Below are 18988 nucleotides of genomic sequence, written 5' to 3' on the forward strand. Positions count from 1 at the left end.
AATTTTCAGTAATATATTTCTTGTCATCATAACATCAATATTGCATATTTTTATTCACAAAGTTTGGCATTGTGTTTATTTTTTCTTTGCCAGTAACTCCATGAAACTGCTGTTGTTTTGGGTCAAAGTAAATGCTGATTAATGCTATGTAACAAAAATTTCCACTGACAAAGAGAAATCCCTCCCAAAAGCTTTAATAAGTCATTTATGTAGACTCTTGCCAAATAACTTGCTCTACCAATTTTAAAATTGTCTATAGGATGAGATGTGCATACATGTCACTGTGTTACTGGACTGTGAAAGATAGCACCTCTAACTCAACCCTTCTACTTTCTTGTCTCCTCACTCGTGGTGTCTGTGATAGCCCCACAGGAACTGTTGTTGATGCTTGTTTGGGTGTAGTAGAACTTCTTTTTGCTTTGCCTGTGTTAGATGATATATTTTTTCTTGATATAGAAGTTGTATCTTCTATCTTCTCCTGTAATGTAGAAAACTTGAGTGGTTTTGTTTATTTCAAAACTCTTTTGGCTGTGCATTCTTGTTGGCAGAATTAGTTAAAGTCGTGAAAGGATCATGGGAAAATAGTCTTGTGAAAAGCACTTAGGTGGACAGTACTTGAATTGTAAATGAATAAAGGGACCTCATTGTTTGTGTGATTATAACAGCCCATTATACAGGGAGGTACTAACAGTTTCTCAGAACAATGCACGATATGACCAATACTAAACAGTGCAGCTGCAGGGAAAATGAATCAGGACTATGTCATTTTCCACTAGGAAAATGTACAGGCACTGTATTTTTGCTAACTTCTTTAAAGAAACAAGTGTGTTCCAACCATAAACTAAATCTCTCGAGGATGACTAGACTTTGTGAATTACATTTTTTATTTTCAGACTAGCTCATGAGGGTTTTCTAACCTCCAGATTTAAATCACCTTTCTATTATTCCTGCTGTCTAGTACCTGAAAATTAAACTTTTAAAATTTGATTTTATTTATGAGAAAAAAACCCTTTTTTTCCTTTATGCCAAGAGTCTCTTTCAAAATCCAGCTGTAACTGTGATCCAAGAATGGCATAGTGTTAATCTGATTATTATGCTTTAGAGGTTAACACATCCAACAGGCTGTATGAAGTCTGAGGAGAACACTGCATGGAAAATAAATAGGTTTTTGCAGCACATCAGGTTGCATCACATTGTGCTTCATACTTGCATCCCTAAGTTAACTCCAAAATCCCTCTTACTCGTACAGAGAGCATCTTTTAAGGTTCCGTGGTGGTCCAATATAGAGCAAGGAGTAGACTCTAAACACACAATATTAAGATCTGGATTTAATTCCAGATAACACAAAGGATTAATATTCAGCATGAGTATTGCTGTATGTCCCCAGGCCTCCTGACTCTAGTGAGTGATTATTCAAAGTTGCCATAGAAAATTGCAGACATGAATAAGTATGTTTCAAAGGTTGATTTGACCTTCTGACCCAACCAGATTATTTCTACCAAGTAGTTCTGTTGAGGGTGTGAGCATCTTGTCTGTGGAACTGCCTATAGGCTGCCAGATTTCCCAGCAGTGTAAGCCTGAGCTTCTCTAGGATGTGGTACTAATGAGTGGTGTGGTACAGGTTTTACCCCTTCCTTCACTGTAAGGTTACAGTTATGAGAAGCAGAAGTGGTCTTTGGAAAGTGTTTCTTACAGTCTCTCATTTCTTGTAGCAGTTTACCCAGATTCAAGCAAATTTAAGGCGAACTATTGATATTCTCTCTACTGAAAAAAACTAAAATATGCTTGTATTCAAATCCTGCTTTGATTTCTTATTTTTCTAAGAATTGTTTGGGAGTTGGGCCAATATTCATTTATGCCTGTAGGTTGTCTTGCAAGGACTCTGTCCAGCTTAGTGGTTTGTTTTAGTGGGATTTACAATTGCCATTATTTTCAATCACAAATTTACTTTCTGATTATTTTCCAAAATCTTCCTCTAGCTTTCAGTCAAAAATGGCAACCTTAACAAGCCTGCTTCTGTGTATTTGTGTTTCTGTGTGTAATTTTGATTTTCAAGTGCTAAACTATCATGTAGTTTTGGTGTTCTATAAGTAATTTGTTACAGTTTTGAATCTTTCTGCAGACAAGTTTGTTTGGTTGAATGGGCTTGTATGTCAATAGTTCTTGTCTTGTGGCTGGTGGGAAAGATTGAAGACCATTTTGCTAATGGTATTCCATGATGTACTGTCTCATGAGATCAACAAGAATTCAAGACTCTCATCATTCCTTATGAAGCAGCTGGTAGTAGGAGATGCCTGATAGTGTGCAGGATATTCAAGGCTAGGAAGTGGTTAAATTATTATGCTATGAGGGAGCACACTAATGCCTTTTTTCTTTATCTGCCTGATAACCTTTACTCTTCTTTCACAGTACTTAAATGAAGCCACGTAAAAACCCAGTAAAGAATTTAGGATTTTCTTAAGTATGTTGATTGTGCTTTGATCTGAAACTTTCAGAATCAGCTCTCTTTTTCTGCTGAAATACTGAACTGCCTTGTATGGTACTCAGTATGAGTTTCTTTCGGGCAGTTACATAGTTTTTGCTTACGTCTTCTTCAATCCCCTAAAGTTTTTAATTAATTCATTCAGTCTTGTGGATTGAATAATAAATGGATTATGTTATTGGGGTTTTGCTTTACAGAATACAAGCATAACTTTTATTTTTTGCTGGAAATGAAGTAGCTTTCTTCAAAAATAAAAATATATTTTCTTCCCAAAAGGTACTGGGGTTGAAACCCCCAGTAGACAGAACAGGTTCTGACTCCACAGCCCTTCCTGGTCATGAAGGGCATGTTATATCTAGTCAGTGTGATACTATTTAGTATGAGAGAGTCAAAGGGAGGAAGGATGCCATTTTTATCTAGATTTTGTGTGTGGTGTCTGACAATATAGATGTCTGTTGAGTGTCTCTGAAAAATATCAGCTGCACTGAGCTCTCTGATGTGGAGGTGTCAGCTTTCTCCACCAGGGCTGAGGGTAGGTCAGTCATGCCAGGACTGGAGCAGCCTGGGCAGATCTGTAGGTGCACCTACAAAGTTTAGAGCCACAGGACCCAAGAGCCTGTGGACATAATCCACTAACACATCAAATACTGATCCAGGATCGAAAGATCACAGTTTTCAATTTAAAAAATTGAAAAATTTCTCTTCAGTCCTTTTCAGTCGAGCCTTAACCCATGGTTTTGTTTCTCGTGAATACCTAAAGTTTATATTGGCATCAGTCTCCTGAACTGTAGCCATGTTATTCATTTCACAACAATGGAAATCTCTGTGTGTAATCAAATGGAAAATCATCTAGAGAAAAAGCAAATATATCAGAATTCCAGGAGAATGCATATAGTGAAAGTAAGGAATAATAGCTGTGAAAATTTCATTAATGAAAATCAAAACTGAATATGGATAACGGGAAAACCAAAGCTGAGTGCTGATAACAGTGAAGGAATAGAGGCAAAATAATGCAGGCAAAAGTTATTGAAGAGACTATTTGGCTTACATTAACCTTGTCTATTGGGCTCCATTACTTTACAATATAGTCAAAACTAGTAAATAGCAGTTTTTGTTAAATATCAGCACTTAGGTGAATTAATTGAATTTATTGTAAAGGACATAATCTTCGTTGTTCAATTTTAGGTTTAAATTGCAAAACTCACATTGATACTCTATTACATTAGAACAGGAGGAGCAGCTGTACATGGAAAGGCACAAAGTCGATCTTCAAAATGATGTCTCCAACAGAGACAGTCAAAGAAAGAGCTTATAGAAGTCTCTAAGCTCAAAAATGCCACAGAGTAGAGTTATGCAAGGCCTGAATCCAGAAAATGAAATTAACTGAGCAGTTTTAAAGCAAAAATAGCTATCCATAGTTGTTGGTGAGTAAAAAGTGTATAATATGTTGTTTCTAAGATGATGTAGGTACCAAAATCTTATTAGGTTCAGAAAGCATTTGTAATAATTCATGGAGGAGAACTCTATAAAGGGCAGTGCAAAGATTCAGCTTGTCTTCAGGAAGTCTGTAAACTGTAGTTTGCTGGAAAACCAGAGAGTATCTTGGGAGAGTGTGACCAAATACTTGTTGTCTTTCCATTTTTGCCCTCATCTGCTACTGCCAAGAAAGGTTTCAGACCGCATGGATTATTAGATAGAACCCCTCAGCCATTCTGATGCTGCTGTTCATCTCTTCTCATTAACTCTTCTTTGTAGTTATGAGTCCAGTATGATACGGAGGAAACACCAGCAGTAGTAGTACTGTAGTTGTACAAGTTATGTATGGAGTATGCTCATGAAGTAAAGAGTCCTACTGCCTAGTTTAAAACCTATTTATTTTTTCTATTCATCCTGCATAAATTTAGAGATCGGTCCTACCCTCAAGCATTGCCATGCATTTGGCTTTATGCATGCAGTATGCACAGCTTTATCTATTGCAAAAGATTAAAAGAAAAAACCTTTTTTTTTCCTAGTTGAATTTGCAGAGGAAGAAATTCCAATGGTTTCTTCCATGACTTTTGTCATAACTTAAAAGACAAATTTTGAAACTGAGATTATAGATGCTCATACAGGTCTTTGGCATACAAAATCAAGTTTTCCTGATTTTTAAAAACTGTAAAAGTGTTTTTCACTCTAATAGAAATTTAGAATACCTCAGAAAGAATTTTTTTATCACTCGACTAATCTAATTTTATCACACCTTTTAAAGCTTATCTTTGATTGAAGAGAGTGCTTTCAATTGCACAACTTGCTCATTTGTACACACATACTATGGTCTAATTTGTTCTGGGCGTATGCCTCAACCTTTGTTCTCCATGTGTCTATAACCTTAATTATCCCATAAATTACTTTGAAGTCTCCAGGTGTAACCTTCCTATCCAAAGTGATATTTAGTTTTTATTTATTGCTGTAGGAGCAAAAATGAGGCTACAGAACGTGAGTAGACACAAATTGCTGACCACACATCTCCAAAAGAGGCTGAGAAGCAATTATATTCTGTAGGTTGTCCTTTGAATCAAAACTGCCTTTTTCTATGGTTTTATTTAATCTAGTATCAGTCTTTGAGGTCAGAAATAGGCTTAATGTTGGCTTAATAGCAGTAGGGATCATTCATTCTCGGTGATCTTTTGTTTTGTTTGGGATTGCTTTCTCTTTCTACTGCATGATTTAAGTGCTTATATACCTTAAGCTTCAGTTCCCCACTATATCTGACACTTAGGACACTGTCCTTTGAATGTTTTCACTGGATTGAGAGCAAGTTCTTGCAGACTTTACATGTTATCCCTATGCTACTTCTTCTTGTATCCAGTCTACTCTGTTGAGTTTTAACAGCATTTTAATGCAATTCATGTGCTTTTCTTTGAGCATTCCAAGCAATTATCTGGACAAAACTGTATGGGTTGATAGTGAGGACTTATTTGTTCTTCTTGAATGGTTAACTTTGCATATAATGCATACTTAGGTGTTACTGAACGTACCCAAGGCATGGAGATGTTTGATGCAGAGTGAGTTGGGTGATATCATGAAATTAATGTTAACTGTCTATTTTTATCTTCTGTTGTGTTACCTGCCCATTTGCCTTTTATTCTGTGAGAAGATTCCCTCAAATTAGGGTAACTAAATCAGAGGTGAAATCCATCAGAAAGTGCAGAGAAATTTACATGAAAGTAAACTTTGTTTTCCATTATTTGTGAAGATCAAATCTGTAGCATTAGGCACCAAACCCAGAAAAAACTATTTTGTGTAAAAAAAAACATTCCCAGGTTTTGATTAAGAACCATTCTATGCAATTTCTTTAATGAGACATTTAAAGGAAATGTGGCCAACCTTCTCAACTAATGTATTGCATATACTGAGCTTTTTAAATGGCACATGTATCTTTGAGTTAGCATTTTTATAGCATGCAGTATTAGAAACTTTAATTATGAATGTCTGTCTATATATAGTAATTTCCTCTGAAAGATATGATGAACATCTGTTTCTTCTGGTAAAACAAAGTTTGGAAATATTTTGAAAATATTTTAAAGGTGTCAGGAGTAAAAAAAATATTAAAATATATGTTCAAAAATTATAGGGGACTTTGGATCATCAAATTCATTCTTCCCAAATTTCTTGTAGAGATGCAACATGAAATTAGATTAGTTCAGTTGCTGGTAATGGGTATACATGCACTTGGGACAGGGAAAGGAATTGTAATATGCTCTGGAAGCTACTCTATTACCTTCAAAGGGAGTGAAGCACTTCTGTAATCATTTACTTAACTGAAGAATTTTAACTGGTCTTGTTTAGAGAGATTTGTGCTACTGAGTTTAAATGTAATTCTTCCCTTCCTTACTTGGTCTATACTGCAACACATCCTCTCGTGCTGCCTGCAACATGAAGGAAAACTTCATAACGGCCATATGCAATTAGCTCTCACTGTTTCTCTAACTTGTTCAAAGAAAACCAAGTGTTAAAAGAATAAACAGCGGCTAATTGGCTTTTGCGACACTTCTTTTGCTAATTGTAACTGTCTCTGCCCTCTCACAAAATAATGTCAGCATGTATAACAGTAAAGAGGTTGTTTGCTCGTGACTTACAATATCAGTTACTTGGTATTTATGTAGTACTGCAAGTGGTGCATGATTTTAATAAGCAAGTAAGGAAATAAATGGAAACTCACTCTACCTCTTGTTTGTCTCCCTAGTAATATTTATGTTCTGGTTACAAGACTTAAGAACTTGTTTTATATTTCATTTTAAATTGATTAATTTTATAAGTAAATATTTGAAGTGAGGCATGCTTTAACTCTATGGCTTTACTTCTGTCAGGGATCATAAATATGCAATGGAGTTAGTAATTAACATGGCACAGTTCTGTTTGGGTCCTCTTCACGGCCACATATAGAAATAATTAGTAACAAAAAAGATAAAAGGACCGTTCTAATTATATAAACTGTAGCAACAAGAACTTTTATTAAAACATAATATGAGCATGATGTCAAAGGTATGCAAATGCTGAATCTGTGCCACTGACCAAATAGCTCTTCATTTGAGTCCTGTGGAAGAATCTAGATCTAAATTTTTTGAAACATTTTGCATCATGATTGACAGAGGAACTTCAGCATCATGGCATTCAAGATTACAGGGTACTGAAAAGTGGGAAACTTCAGGAGGTCTTTTTGCATATATAGCAATTACAGTTTAAGGATCCGTGAAACTAAAATTTGCTGTTTAAAATTGTGGTAGTGCCTATATTGAATTCTTTGTGAATGATCTAGTAGCACTTGGAATCTGAAAAGGGCGTGCAACCTATAGTAGTCTTTCAGAAAGTGACTATATCCTTTAAAAAGCAGTAAATATGATTAGTTTGCAAGGCTGGGCTTAATTTTCAAATGGAGATGATTGACAGCCTTCTGTTAAAATGGTTTTTTCAATTGTGGTTATGGGAAAACTTTTTTGTCAGTACACTGGCTCAGTTTTGTCAATTTTTTCCATTTACTTCAGAAAATCTGTTATAAAATTTCTTTTTGAATTCAACTAACTCAGAAACTATGAGGAGTTTATCTTTTCTCTGGTCATTAAAATGTGTCTTTGTGGGATAAATGAATCTACATGTTTTGTCAAAGGTACAGAAACTGATATATTGATTTTGACAGTACTTTAGTACTGTGCCAGATGGGGCTATATGTAGGTGAAAAATTCCACTATTAAAGAATAGTTTTCTAAAAATCTTTCAGTATATTCGTCCCAAACAAGATATAGTTTCTGTCCTTAGGCAGAATAAATGTTGACTATCACATGTTAGGGTTCCCCTCCCCGCCCCCATCCATATGTAGACCAACAGCCCACAGATTCATCGACCTCCTTTTGAACATGCTGGCACTGTCTGTCTCCCCAACCAGGATCTTCTATTAGCAAGCTGTGGAATTACTCTGTCACTTTTGTATGAATATGCTTTCATTTATTGTGGTTTTAAATCTCCTATTAGTCTCAAGTATCCCTAGTTCTACTATTACAAAACTTTGTAAATAGCAGTTCAAAACTATGTTGAATATATGGGTAGGGCAAAATTTTGTATAGCAACAAAATAGTAAATATTCATTATTCTGTATTGTTTTGTATTCTTTTAAAAAGAAAAAATGAGTCTTCATTTTATTGTTTATAGGACTGGTACTGAACAGAGCATTTCATTGTGCCATCTGCAGTGCCAGTAAATCCTCCTCCTGCCTGTTTAAGTGCTTCAGAAGCCAGATTTTTATTCCAAAACAGATATGATAAAAAATTTAAAAAATACTTATGTTGTAATTATCATTAAGGAGTTAAAGTTATGTTCACTTTAACTGTAATTTAGCTTCTCTATTTCTCATTTTTCTATTGTTAATCAAGCTTCTAAGTAGAAATGTTAGTTTCTACTTAGAATATAACATTTGAAATGCAGAGGGATTTAGAGGGAAAAAATCTTGCTGACAACCTATGTAATAAGTGAATGAAACAATCAAATGGAGAACGGAAATTAAATTATGGCCTTCGTAAGAAATAGGAAATTAAGGCTATGTGTTCACTGCATCAGGGAAGACTCCACTTTAAGGTAGAGATCATTCCCTATTTAGTTCATGAGACATCACTGTGGCAATATACTAGCTGTTAGCAAAGTAAATGATTAGTGACTAAGCACTCAACATATTTGCCGTTGTGTTTTTTAACAAATTGTAATCTGGAAATTAAAAGAAGATGGCACTGAGCACTATGTTCTCTTCAAAAACATCTTTAGTCATCTCTGTTATTGATCCTCCCTTACTTTATGTTCCAACAAAAAAATTGAGTATATCTAAAAATAAAAGATAAAGCAGTGAAAAATTGGTTTCTTTCCTCTGTTGTACTTCTATACATGTATGAAGATTTATATTTTAATTTTGATCACAGATAGGGCAGTATTTTGATCACAGATATGGCAATATGGTAATTTTTAACTGTAGTAAATCTAATGTATATAGTTTGAGTCACTTTGACCAAAAAAGCCTTTTTGCCTGACTTTTTGGGCTCAATGGACATCACTTTTCCTTAGGATTTCATGACTGTCTGTGGATGTGTGTGCTGAAAATTGTAATGTTCTCTTATTACAGCTTCTGCAAACAGGACAAGCTGCCCATTACGTTTCAGTCCTGTGTGATCACAAAGGAGTGCCAGGTGTCAGAGTGGTCAGAATGGACCCCCTGCTCCAAAACCTGCTTTGACATGACAACCCCTAAAGGGAATCGTACAAGATCACGGACCATTAAGCAGCTCCCTGTTGGCAGTGAAAGCGAATGCCCACAATTAGAAGAAGCAGAGCAGTGTATTTCCCAAGGAGATGGCGTAGCACCGTGCATTACGTAAGCTGGTTCATTTCAGTTCTCCCTATATTAAAATGAACAATTTCAGTTAAGCGTACAAGGCTGGTGATGGAGTAGCAACCAAACCATTATTAAAGAAATAATAGCTATGACTTTACCTTTTTTTTTCATTGTTTGTGTATTCAGTGTTCTTGAAAGCCCAAAGCCTGCAAATCACCCCTATTATAGTGTAATCAGTTCGTCCTCTAAATACAAACTATAACAAGTACATTTTTTTCATTTGTTTCAGTTTTTAAAAGACGATATTTGTGCATATGCAGGCTCAGACAAGATGAAAATAAGTAAATTTTACTGATTTGTCAGTGATATTTTCCCTATATAACATTTCTAGCAGAATCATTGTTTTCTGTAATCCTTATCTGTCTGGAGACAAAATGTTGAACACAGAAAAGAGATGATAGACATCTGGTTAGCAAACAGACTGTTTTAGTGAGACTTGTATTCAGCACAAGAAAGGCATTACTGACCCCCAAATGGAAAGTGTGAGAGGATAAAAGTGACAGTAAATAAAGTTTAGGAGAAATGACAGCTAGCACTTTATGATTCAAGAGATTGCTGTAATCCTTATCAACTAATCAAGATTAATATTAAAGTCCTAACTGTGCTTTTTCTTTATCAAATTGAGAAAAGGGTCTGAAGAAATTTCATTTGATGTTAAGCATCTTTGACTGTGGTATATATTTTTCATTTAAGTGTTGAAATGTCATCTTTCCCTATCTCCAACTACATTAGGAAACACTTTGCTTTGATTTAGCCCTAAAGTACTTGGTGGGTAGAGAATTCTGTGGCATTTCTTGTGGTTCATAATCCCTGTTGGGGTTTTAACTATGAGTCAAAGATCTTCTTTCCTGTGCATTCACTGATTAGAAAGCTCACAGCTTCTTGCCATTCATCAGTACCCAGCAGGGATGCTTCAGTACTGCAGAACGATCTTCCTCTTGACTGAGAAAAAGGTTTTTCTGTAGTAATAATAAAAAAATACCATTATACTTTCACCTTAATATCTGAGAGAAACTGTCATGTCTCCTATCAAATATGAACAATGGGGTTTTGGGTAATTTTGGGGGGTTGAGTTGTTGTGGGGTTTTCCCCTCCTTTTCTGGCTCTTACATTTCTCAGCATTCACATTTCTTTGATATTTTGGCTTTAGCTTATATAAATTTTCTAGCTTTAAAAATTGCTGAGAGTCACAATCTTGAAAGTGAATTTATCTTAACATGGACTATATGTCTCTATATTAAGTTTTTCTTCCCTCAAATAAAACATTTATATGTGTGATATGTTTCAGGAATTGAACAGAAAAGATATTCTTAAGGAGTAATAATTTAAAAAATGAAATAATAGGAAAAATGTTCCAACCATATAAAATATGAGAGTTCGTGCGCCTCTGTGTGCAAGAAATTGTGGTGCTCTGACCTTTTTGGAAATTAATAAAGCTACTCAGGTGTTTCAGCCTGTGTAAATGAATGCTGTGTAAAATGGCTTCATGATTTCAAAAGACCCAATTAACCAAATTTGATACAGGTATGGTTGGCGGACCACAGAGTGGACAGAATGCCGTGTCGATCCTCTCCTTAGCCAACAGGACAAGAGGCGAGGAAACCAGACGGCGCTGTGCGGAGGTGGCATTCAAACCAGAGAAATGTACTGTGTGCAAGCTAATGAAAATCTCCTCTCCTACCTAAATACCCTCAAGGATAAAGAAGGTAAATTTGATTCAATTGCATTTGAATTAGTGTGAAATCAGAGCATGTCAGCATTCCAGAGCTCCTTGACAGCCACTGTCTTTTTCCATGAGTGCCTTCTTACTTTGTGAGTTACTGCTATTTTTGAATTCAGATGAAAATGCTTAATTGGCATAGCAGAGATTTCATTCTCTGTGCTGCAAATTTAGGTTCCTAGCTACAAATTACTCTGTCTTAATACCTGCTGAAAACTACTGTCTTATATAAAGGATGTCTCTCAGTAAGAAAGAGCATGAGAAGGTGTGTCAGAAATCCTAGATTTGGTTCCTTCATCTGCTGTAAATTTCTTTTGTATCCTTCAGCTGGGTGATGAACTTGTGCTCTTTGGTGTGTGGATGGAATATGCCAATTCTGGCATGTAAGCTCAATATAGAAAAATGTAAAAATATGATTATATTTCATTCTCAAGAAATTGATTTTTTTTCTTCTTTTCTTGATTTGTCCAAGTTCTTACATAGCTTTCAGAACTTCAAACCAATATAATTTCATCGGTTTATTTCCCTAACTGAAAGAGAGAAGAGATTATTCCTTGTCACTGTTACAACTTGTACAGCTTCTTAAGAAAAAAGTGAATAACTTAGGAGACAAAATCTTTAATTCCTCTGGTAATATACGTACTTTAGAACAACACTTGATTAGTTTATGTTACATCTACTACTGCATGCTAATGCAGCACTATAGATTTAGAAATCAGTGAATTAAGCTAAATGCATTTAGCTTTTTAATTGTTTTATCCTCTTCTGCACCTGTTTCATACAAACACACATTATTAATAATAAAAAATTAAATAAATGCAGCCACATACTTCAGGAAAAGCAACATCATTGTACAAGTCCTGTGTAATACACCATTTAGGCCTGGGTTGGCCAAACTGCAGGCTGGTGAGATTTCTGCTGTGGTTTAAAGGTACTCTCAAACTTGCCATAGAGGTAGAGTTTGTGGGGAATATTAATGCCAACAACCATTTCAACATGATTGCTGGGATCAGTAGCAGTGAGCTACTGAGCATTATGAGCTCCATGGGCCCTGCATCTGTATTTATAAAAGAAGAAACTTTCAAGCCTCTTCGTTTAATGAAAATCAGCTTCTGCCCAAGGGCTTTTAGTAAATCGCCTCTGTGGAACAAAGTTTAGGTGCCCCTGCAATAGTGTGAATGAGGAAAACCTCCCAGCTAAGGAGAAGTAACAATAAAACCAGTGGCAGCTTACTGTTCAGAATGATGATTAGGATTTTGGTAGGCTGTGAAGTCTTGCCGGCTTAGGCGGGTGTGAAATCTACCCTTATCAGACTGTGACAGGAATACGCAGAGCCCATCAGGAGGTAATCTCTGCAGGCCCTGGAAAGCTGATTAAAATGTAACTAGTCTTTGGATGCATAAACATGAGAACAGTTTTTCAAGAGCTCAAACTGAGGGTGAAGTGGGTCTTAGTTTAAAAAGGAACTCAGGGCTGTTTCCATATTAGGGGACAGATTTTCGGAAGAGCTGCTGCTTCTTCACTCATCCTCCCTCCCTTTCCCCTCATAGAAACATACTCATAGAAAACTAAAAGTAATTTGAGGATGGAAAAAAGCCAGGTAACACAGCCACCAGATTTAGCTGCGGGGAAACGCCTTCATTTCAGTGTAGTTTGCGGTTGATGATAGGGAATGTTGTCTGCGTAAGGCTGCTTTAAAGACCTCCATTCTCATATACTCATGGTGGCGTTTCCCTGTTATTTCAGAAAGTCAGTCACAGAGCAAGTCGAAGGCTAGTGCTGCACCTCTGCTATCAATCACTTTTGAAATAACAGGTAGGTAAATTAAGGCCTCTGACCCGGCCTTTTGATTAAAAGCATGCAAAGGAGGCAACGTCCCTTTTGGGAGACCTTGTTGGCTATATGTGTATAATTAACATGTTTATGGAGCTCTGGAATATTTAAATGGATTCATGCATTCTCAGGAAATTTCAGGTCAGTTTGAAAGGGATAGGCCCAAACTCAAACCCAGCCTGCTGGGATGCTGGGACAGTTTCCTGCTCCACTCCTTTCAATTCTGAACTCTGGAAATCATTTTGCAGCTTTCATCATATCAACTGTTTCCAATCCCTTCTGTAAATTCAAAACACTGAGTTAGGGCTCCAGTAAGAATTTGAACTTTTAATACTTAGCTGAACCAGAATCCCTCATGGCATTAAGGTCAGAAGGAAGAAGAAGGAGTATTGTATGCAGTAATTAAGCAGGTGGCAATCAAGTTTCATGGAGGCCACTGTCATTCTGCCATTTACTTGACACTGACTTAAATAGTTTCATCTCTGTTCACCTCAATTGGTTTAGTCGTGAAGTTACTCTCACTGTAAGATGGGGTGGATTTTGTCATCTTTTTTGGAGTACCTTTAAAACCCTCGATGTAGAATAAGAATGGGAGGAAAGTTCCTTTACGGGCATAAATTTATTCTATATCTGCAAACACACAGTCATTGCTCTAATAAAAACGGGAGAACTGCATACATGCATGGAATTGTCCTGTTTCTTAGACCATCAGGTTCTGAATTATCTAATGAATTTTTATGATAGATTTCAATGTTATAGAAAATGAGAAGAACGTGAATTCTTTAATTGTTGGTCAATTAATGTGTTTTGGGCTTGAGTTTTTCTTGGGTTTTTTGAATGTGGAGAAATTTCCTATGAAACCAGCATGACAAATGACCACAAAGAGAAATATGAAGTTGTGTCTGCTTACGCTGATGCAGTCACACACAAATACACTCTCTTTGCCAGCCTGGTCATGACTGGGCACTAGTCTCTTGAGGGTTTCTAGAGAAGGATGGGGAGTTTGCGATCTTGATAAATGTACAAATGCATAAGAACAGAACTGTTCTTTTTCTTTTCAGCCCTTTATAAAATGCAGTAATTCAAGGAGGTGTTTTATAAGGGTATAAAATATATTCAGCTAAAGTTTCCTAATATAGCAGATAATTTGAGGACACGAAAATTGAACCTTATTTTGTTTTTTAGGTCACTACTCTCAAACTTGAAATTTATTGAAAATTGAATCTAATTTTTTAGTTAGACAGAAGGAGAAAGAGATTATCAAAATGCATTCGCTTTTCTCTCCATTCTCGGCCCAAAATTTGGTCAAATTTCACATAGATCTTGTAGTATTACACACGGTCTAATCAGCTTTGAGCATCACTTCCAAGTTAAAAAGGAACAGTCCTTATTGCTGCTGCAAGCGAGTATGAAAGGACAGAGATGAGACAAGGTTTTAAACTGTAAATTTCTGCGTCCAGAATCATTGTCTCTCAGAGTGTCTTTGATAAACAGTAAGCATCAAATCTGAGCTCATTTATATTTTTTTCATACTGAAAGAAATCCATTTAAATTGATAGGAACAAGATGATCATAAGATACCAAGGCAAGGCTGTTTTCTTATTTTACTGTCAACTCAAAGACAGAATTCTGAGTAAGCCTGATTGAATGGATCCTTAATGCTCCATGATGAAAACACTTTTTTTAAATAACCTGAAAGATAGCTTATCTATCCTACTGTTGAATTCTTTTGTTTTAAAAGCAATATATCACAGATCTGTTAGCAGACATTTGTACATCACTTATGGTATAAAAGCAACATTTCAAAAACATTTTGGCATATTTAGAGATTTATTGATACCTGTGATATGAAAAACCTACTATTTAAAACTTCCTAAGGAAAGATCTTTGTTATTTTTCAAAGTAACATCCCATGAACTAGTGTGATGGTAAGTCCTTTATCCAGATGCAGGCTGGAGATGAAGCATGGCATTCCTCAGAATACGTTCTCTGTTCCCTGAAGCAAGGCTGCGTCTCAGGGGTGTAATTGACCCTTAATTTCAATTGTCTCACTTGGGTAATTCCCTGATTAAATCAAGGTTAAAAAAGTACAGATAGGAATTACTTACTGGTTTTCTTTTTTTATTTGAAAATATTCAATACAAACTCAATTACAGGCAAATTATTTTTATTTATATCCATTTTCTATACAAAATATGCATGTTATGTTGATTATCATGCATGTTAGATGTGAATGTCAAACTTACTGTAAAATTCAATGTTCTGTCATAAAATCTAACTCCAGTGTAGCATTAGGCAAATGTTGGAATATTTGGTTTTGTATTATTTTGTGTTGAGAGATTGGTGAGCTGGAGGCAGTAATGTTGAAGGACTATGTGACATCTTCATGCCTTCTTTATGTGGAGCAACACAGTGTAAAACTGCACCAAAGGAGGCAATGTGGGAAATCAGAATAGGGGGAGGATTTTTCATTCCCTTTTCCCCTTAAAAAGTGAGAATTGAATGTTTTTTCTGTAACTGGAAAGATCACATACTTAGAAAGTCTGAAGAGAAAGGCATACACACACACAATGTCTACAAGTGAGACCACACTTTAACAACTTGGTGTTTACTTTCACATTATATCAGTTGTTATTGATCTCGTCTTTCAGAAGGATATTTTGTCATATTCTGAACTTTTTTTATCAGAGAGCTCTTTCCATCAAAAGAAATTATTTGTAGTGGTGGTGGCAAAAAATTAATGAGGTAACCTTCCTGTGAAAAAAAGTGCTGAGAGAGTAGAATGAGAGTGTTTTAAGTTAAGGAATAGCATGTTTTTTCAATCAACCAATGTGATTTAATGTGGCAGACTTCACTTTGCCTGCTAGCAGATATTCTCTGCTTAGTGTAATATTTTTTCAAGTCCTGAATTATGAAAGATAATTAAAGTCTTGCTTGCAATAAAATGGTACATTTTGAGTTAGAGTTCTGCACCTTACTCTGGCATCTTTTAGAGTTGTCCTATTATTTGTATGACCTGAGAAGTCAAAGATTAAAGTATGTAAGGAGGAGGGTGATTTTGACCTGGCTTATTGATCTTTAAAGAGCAGAAGAATCTGCTTTCAGATGTGTCTTTACAGATTAATAATACTTTAATGAAAAAATAAATTATGCCATTTTAATTATCTTGAATATATTATGTATATATATTTATAGTATATGCAAACCCTATATATTTGAAACAAAACCTGTCTTGAACTAAAGCTTCTACTGCACAAATCTTATTGCTGAGTATGCATTTTATGGTCTTTAGAGTAAAAAAATAAACAACAATTTTTTTTGGTAATTTTAGCTTGTTTCAAATTATAGCTTAAAAATAATCTTTTAAATATTAATTAACCAGGCCTTTGAAGTTATAGTATCATATACTATATATATACAGACAAGTGCAAAGGGATTTATACAGCTTTTTTTTCAGTTTCTTAAGAAAAGAAGTAGTAAGATACAGGACATCAATTAACACAGAGTGCACAGTGAACAATCATTGTAGTAGCATAATTTATCCCTTAAGTGAAAGGACTGGTCCAAGAGGGTGCTGCAATATCTAGTCTCCCTGACTCCACACAAGTGGATTTGACTCTGTTCATGCAGAGAGTAAACTGACTTCCGTTTAATTTTTTCAAAGTGGGCATTTTCCCGTCACTTCTTCAGTTTAAAATGATGAGATAGCAGCCTTTCTGATTGAAGGATGGTTCTGTCCACGTAAAGCTGACATGTGAGAAATGTTTTTACTTTGTTTTGACAGCTTCGAGGCCGGTGGACCGTAAACTGTGTACAGCGCCTCTTCCCAGCACCTCCCAGCTGTGCCATATTCCCTGTCCTACAGAATGTGAGACCTCAGCATGGTCAGCCTGGGGACCATGCACCTATGAAAGCTGTGACGACCCTCAGGCCAAGAAGGGTATGTAAAAGTTTAGCAGATCCTTTTAATGGTGATTAATATTCCTAAGTCACTAGGAACCTCTGGCTATGCAAGCACGCTAAGTTTTGTGCCAAGAAGTGTATATTCAGTGCCTCTGAGCATCAAAATTGAATTAGGACTATATTTAACATTACTGTTACACCAAAGCTGGCAAAAATGTAGCCTGTTTACTAAACTCTCAAGATCAGTTTGGGTTTTTACAGGGCGATTCCGTTTCAAGCCTTTCTCTCAGATTGAAAGGGATATAGTTTGTCTGTGTGTTCAAATCACAATTCTGGCACTGTCTTGAAAAGAGGACAGAGGCAGCCTTTGAGTTATGTAGTGTCCAAGTGACTCAAAGATTTACAGTTCAGTAATAGCTTAAGGATTCACCATTAGACCGTAAAGCATGATCTGGCAAGGAAATGGGACCATTCATTGTTGGTACGTGACACTGTTTTACTGATGACATATGTGCTGGTTTCAATTTCAGCATGTTTTACAGCTTATTCCCATGCAGAACAGATTGTAGTAACCTGACATCAAAATAGGAAAGCAAGAATACAATGACAGGGACCTCATGTTAGAAGTCTGTGGGTTCCTGGCTATAAATGAGAAAAACTGGCCTAGTCATTGCTGCAATGTGATTATCTGACAAAAGCTGGGAATACAGACTTGGTTCCTTGATTAAAAACAACAGTAAGAAAGGGCAGCTACATATGTCCACTTGAAGGAGCAACTGTGATTAGTATGTTAGTTTAGTTCTGGCATACTGCTAGCTACACTTCTGTGTGGGCAGCAATAATGCAAGTTTTGCAAAGCTGTTTTGCAGAACTCTGACCCAACCTTGATCAATTCAAGAAGGAAAAAGCAATTCAGTGTGTAAGCCTATTGGATTAAGTCTTCTCTGAGTATAGCTGTCAAGTAGTCTGTTTTTTCTGTTTCTGTTCCATCACTGAAAGATTTGCTACATTTTGGGGGGTAAAGTTTGGGTTTGTGAGACTGATTTGGACATCTGCCTAAAGGAAATATATTAGGATGTACATTATGCAAACCTTTATTCCTGCACACATGAGCAGGGATCTTTTCTCAGCTGCCAATGTTTTCCTTGTGTCTGGAAATTCTTACATTTTATTTTATAATTGCATTGACAGTTCTTCTGGGAGAATGATGTAAAAGTTGTACAGACACTCCCACTTTTAGCAGCATGTCTTTCTATATATTTCCGGATCACTTACCTCCTTTGTTGCTGTAGACATTGGAGTTCTTTATTTTTGAAATTATATCAGCCTTTTGTGTCAGACTTGCTAAACCATTTGCTCATAATTTGGCTGATCTCTTCAGTTTAGAAAAAAACTTCACACAAACAACAATGGAAGATACATGGAAATGTATTTTTAAAGTAATATTTATTATAATTAAATTAAGAGGCATGTCCTCAAACAAAGAATCAGTTCTTGTGTTTGACAACTCTACTGTTTAGTTTGTGTTCTGATAGAAATGAAAGAGTTATATGTAGCATTTTATAAACAATGTCTGTATAATACTAACCTGCCTAAATATTGATATAAAAGAGACTGTGAAAAGAAACAAACCATTGCCAAAGTTAAAAATATTCCAATCAGATAGAAACTATCGAAAGTTATTACATGAGAAACTATTTTTTGAATCCATTCAATTTGGTTAGGCTGTTCTGACTATATGTAGTCTGGCTTTTTCAACATGCTATCCTGAAAGTAGGAGAGGGGTTTGCTCTTGGTCATTAACATTGACCTGGCAGATGACACACTGTATAAAGGCCCATCAGTTTCTCCATCTCAAAATGAATTTGGGTAGTCTTAAGGAAATTTGTAAATGCTTTCAAAGGAATATTGTGATGTTTATTACTGAAAATTTGTCCATAGGACTTCTTGTTTTTATTTCCATGCCTTTGGTTTTCTTACAATGTAGTCTTTTTATTCTTCTATTTTATTTTGGGGGGTTGGAGCAGGAATGTAGTGTTTATAAGCTGATTTCATTTGGTAATCCGTCCCTATTGGAAGGTACCTGAGAAGAAAACAAACAATATATTTGAGAAATGGCAGCCCAGCAACCTAGTTG

The 18988-nt window shown here is 35.8% G+C and overlaps 2 protein-coding genes across 6 annotated transcripts in view; one reads left to right on the plus strand and one right to left on the minus strand.

Moving 5' to 3' along the window:
- Positions 1-18988, plus strand: part of THSD7A (thrombospondin type 1 domain containing 7A) — a 280912-nt gene that overhangs the window by 165654 nt on the left and 96270 nt on the right. For all 5 annotated transcript variants that reach the window (XM_051786011.1, XM_051786016.1, XM_051786015.1 and 2 more), the window contains 4 exons: positions 9126-9374; positions 10920-11101; positions 12862-12930; positions 16733-16888. In XM_051786011.1, coding sequence (XP_051641971.1) covers positions 9126-9374; positions 10920-11101; positions 12862-12930; positions 16733-16888 — 656 coding nt within the window. The remainder of the gene's footprint in view (positions 1-9125; positions 9375-10919; positions 11102-12861; positions 12931-16732; positions 16889-18988) is intronic.
- Positions 1-18988, minus strand: part of PHF14 (PHD finger protein 14) — a 362909-nt gene that overhangs the window by 25220 nt on the left and 318701 nt on the right. The gene's annotated exons all lie outside the window — the stretch shown is intronic.

Source organism: Manacus candei, unplaced genomic scaffold (genome assembly GCF_025592945.1).
Source record: "Manacus candei isolate 608988 ecotype Guabito, Panama unplaced genomic scaffold, ASM2559294v1 h1tg000021l, whole genome shotgun sequence".
In the NCBI taxonomy this organism is placed as follows: Eukaryota; Metazoa; Chordata; class Aves; order Passeriformes; family Pipridae; genus Manacus; species Manacus candei.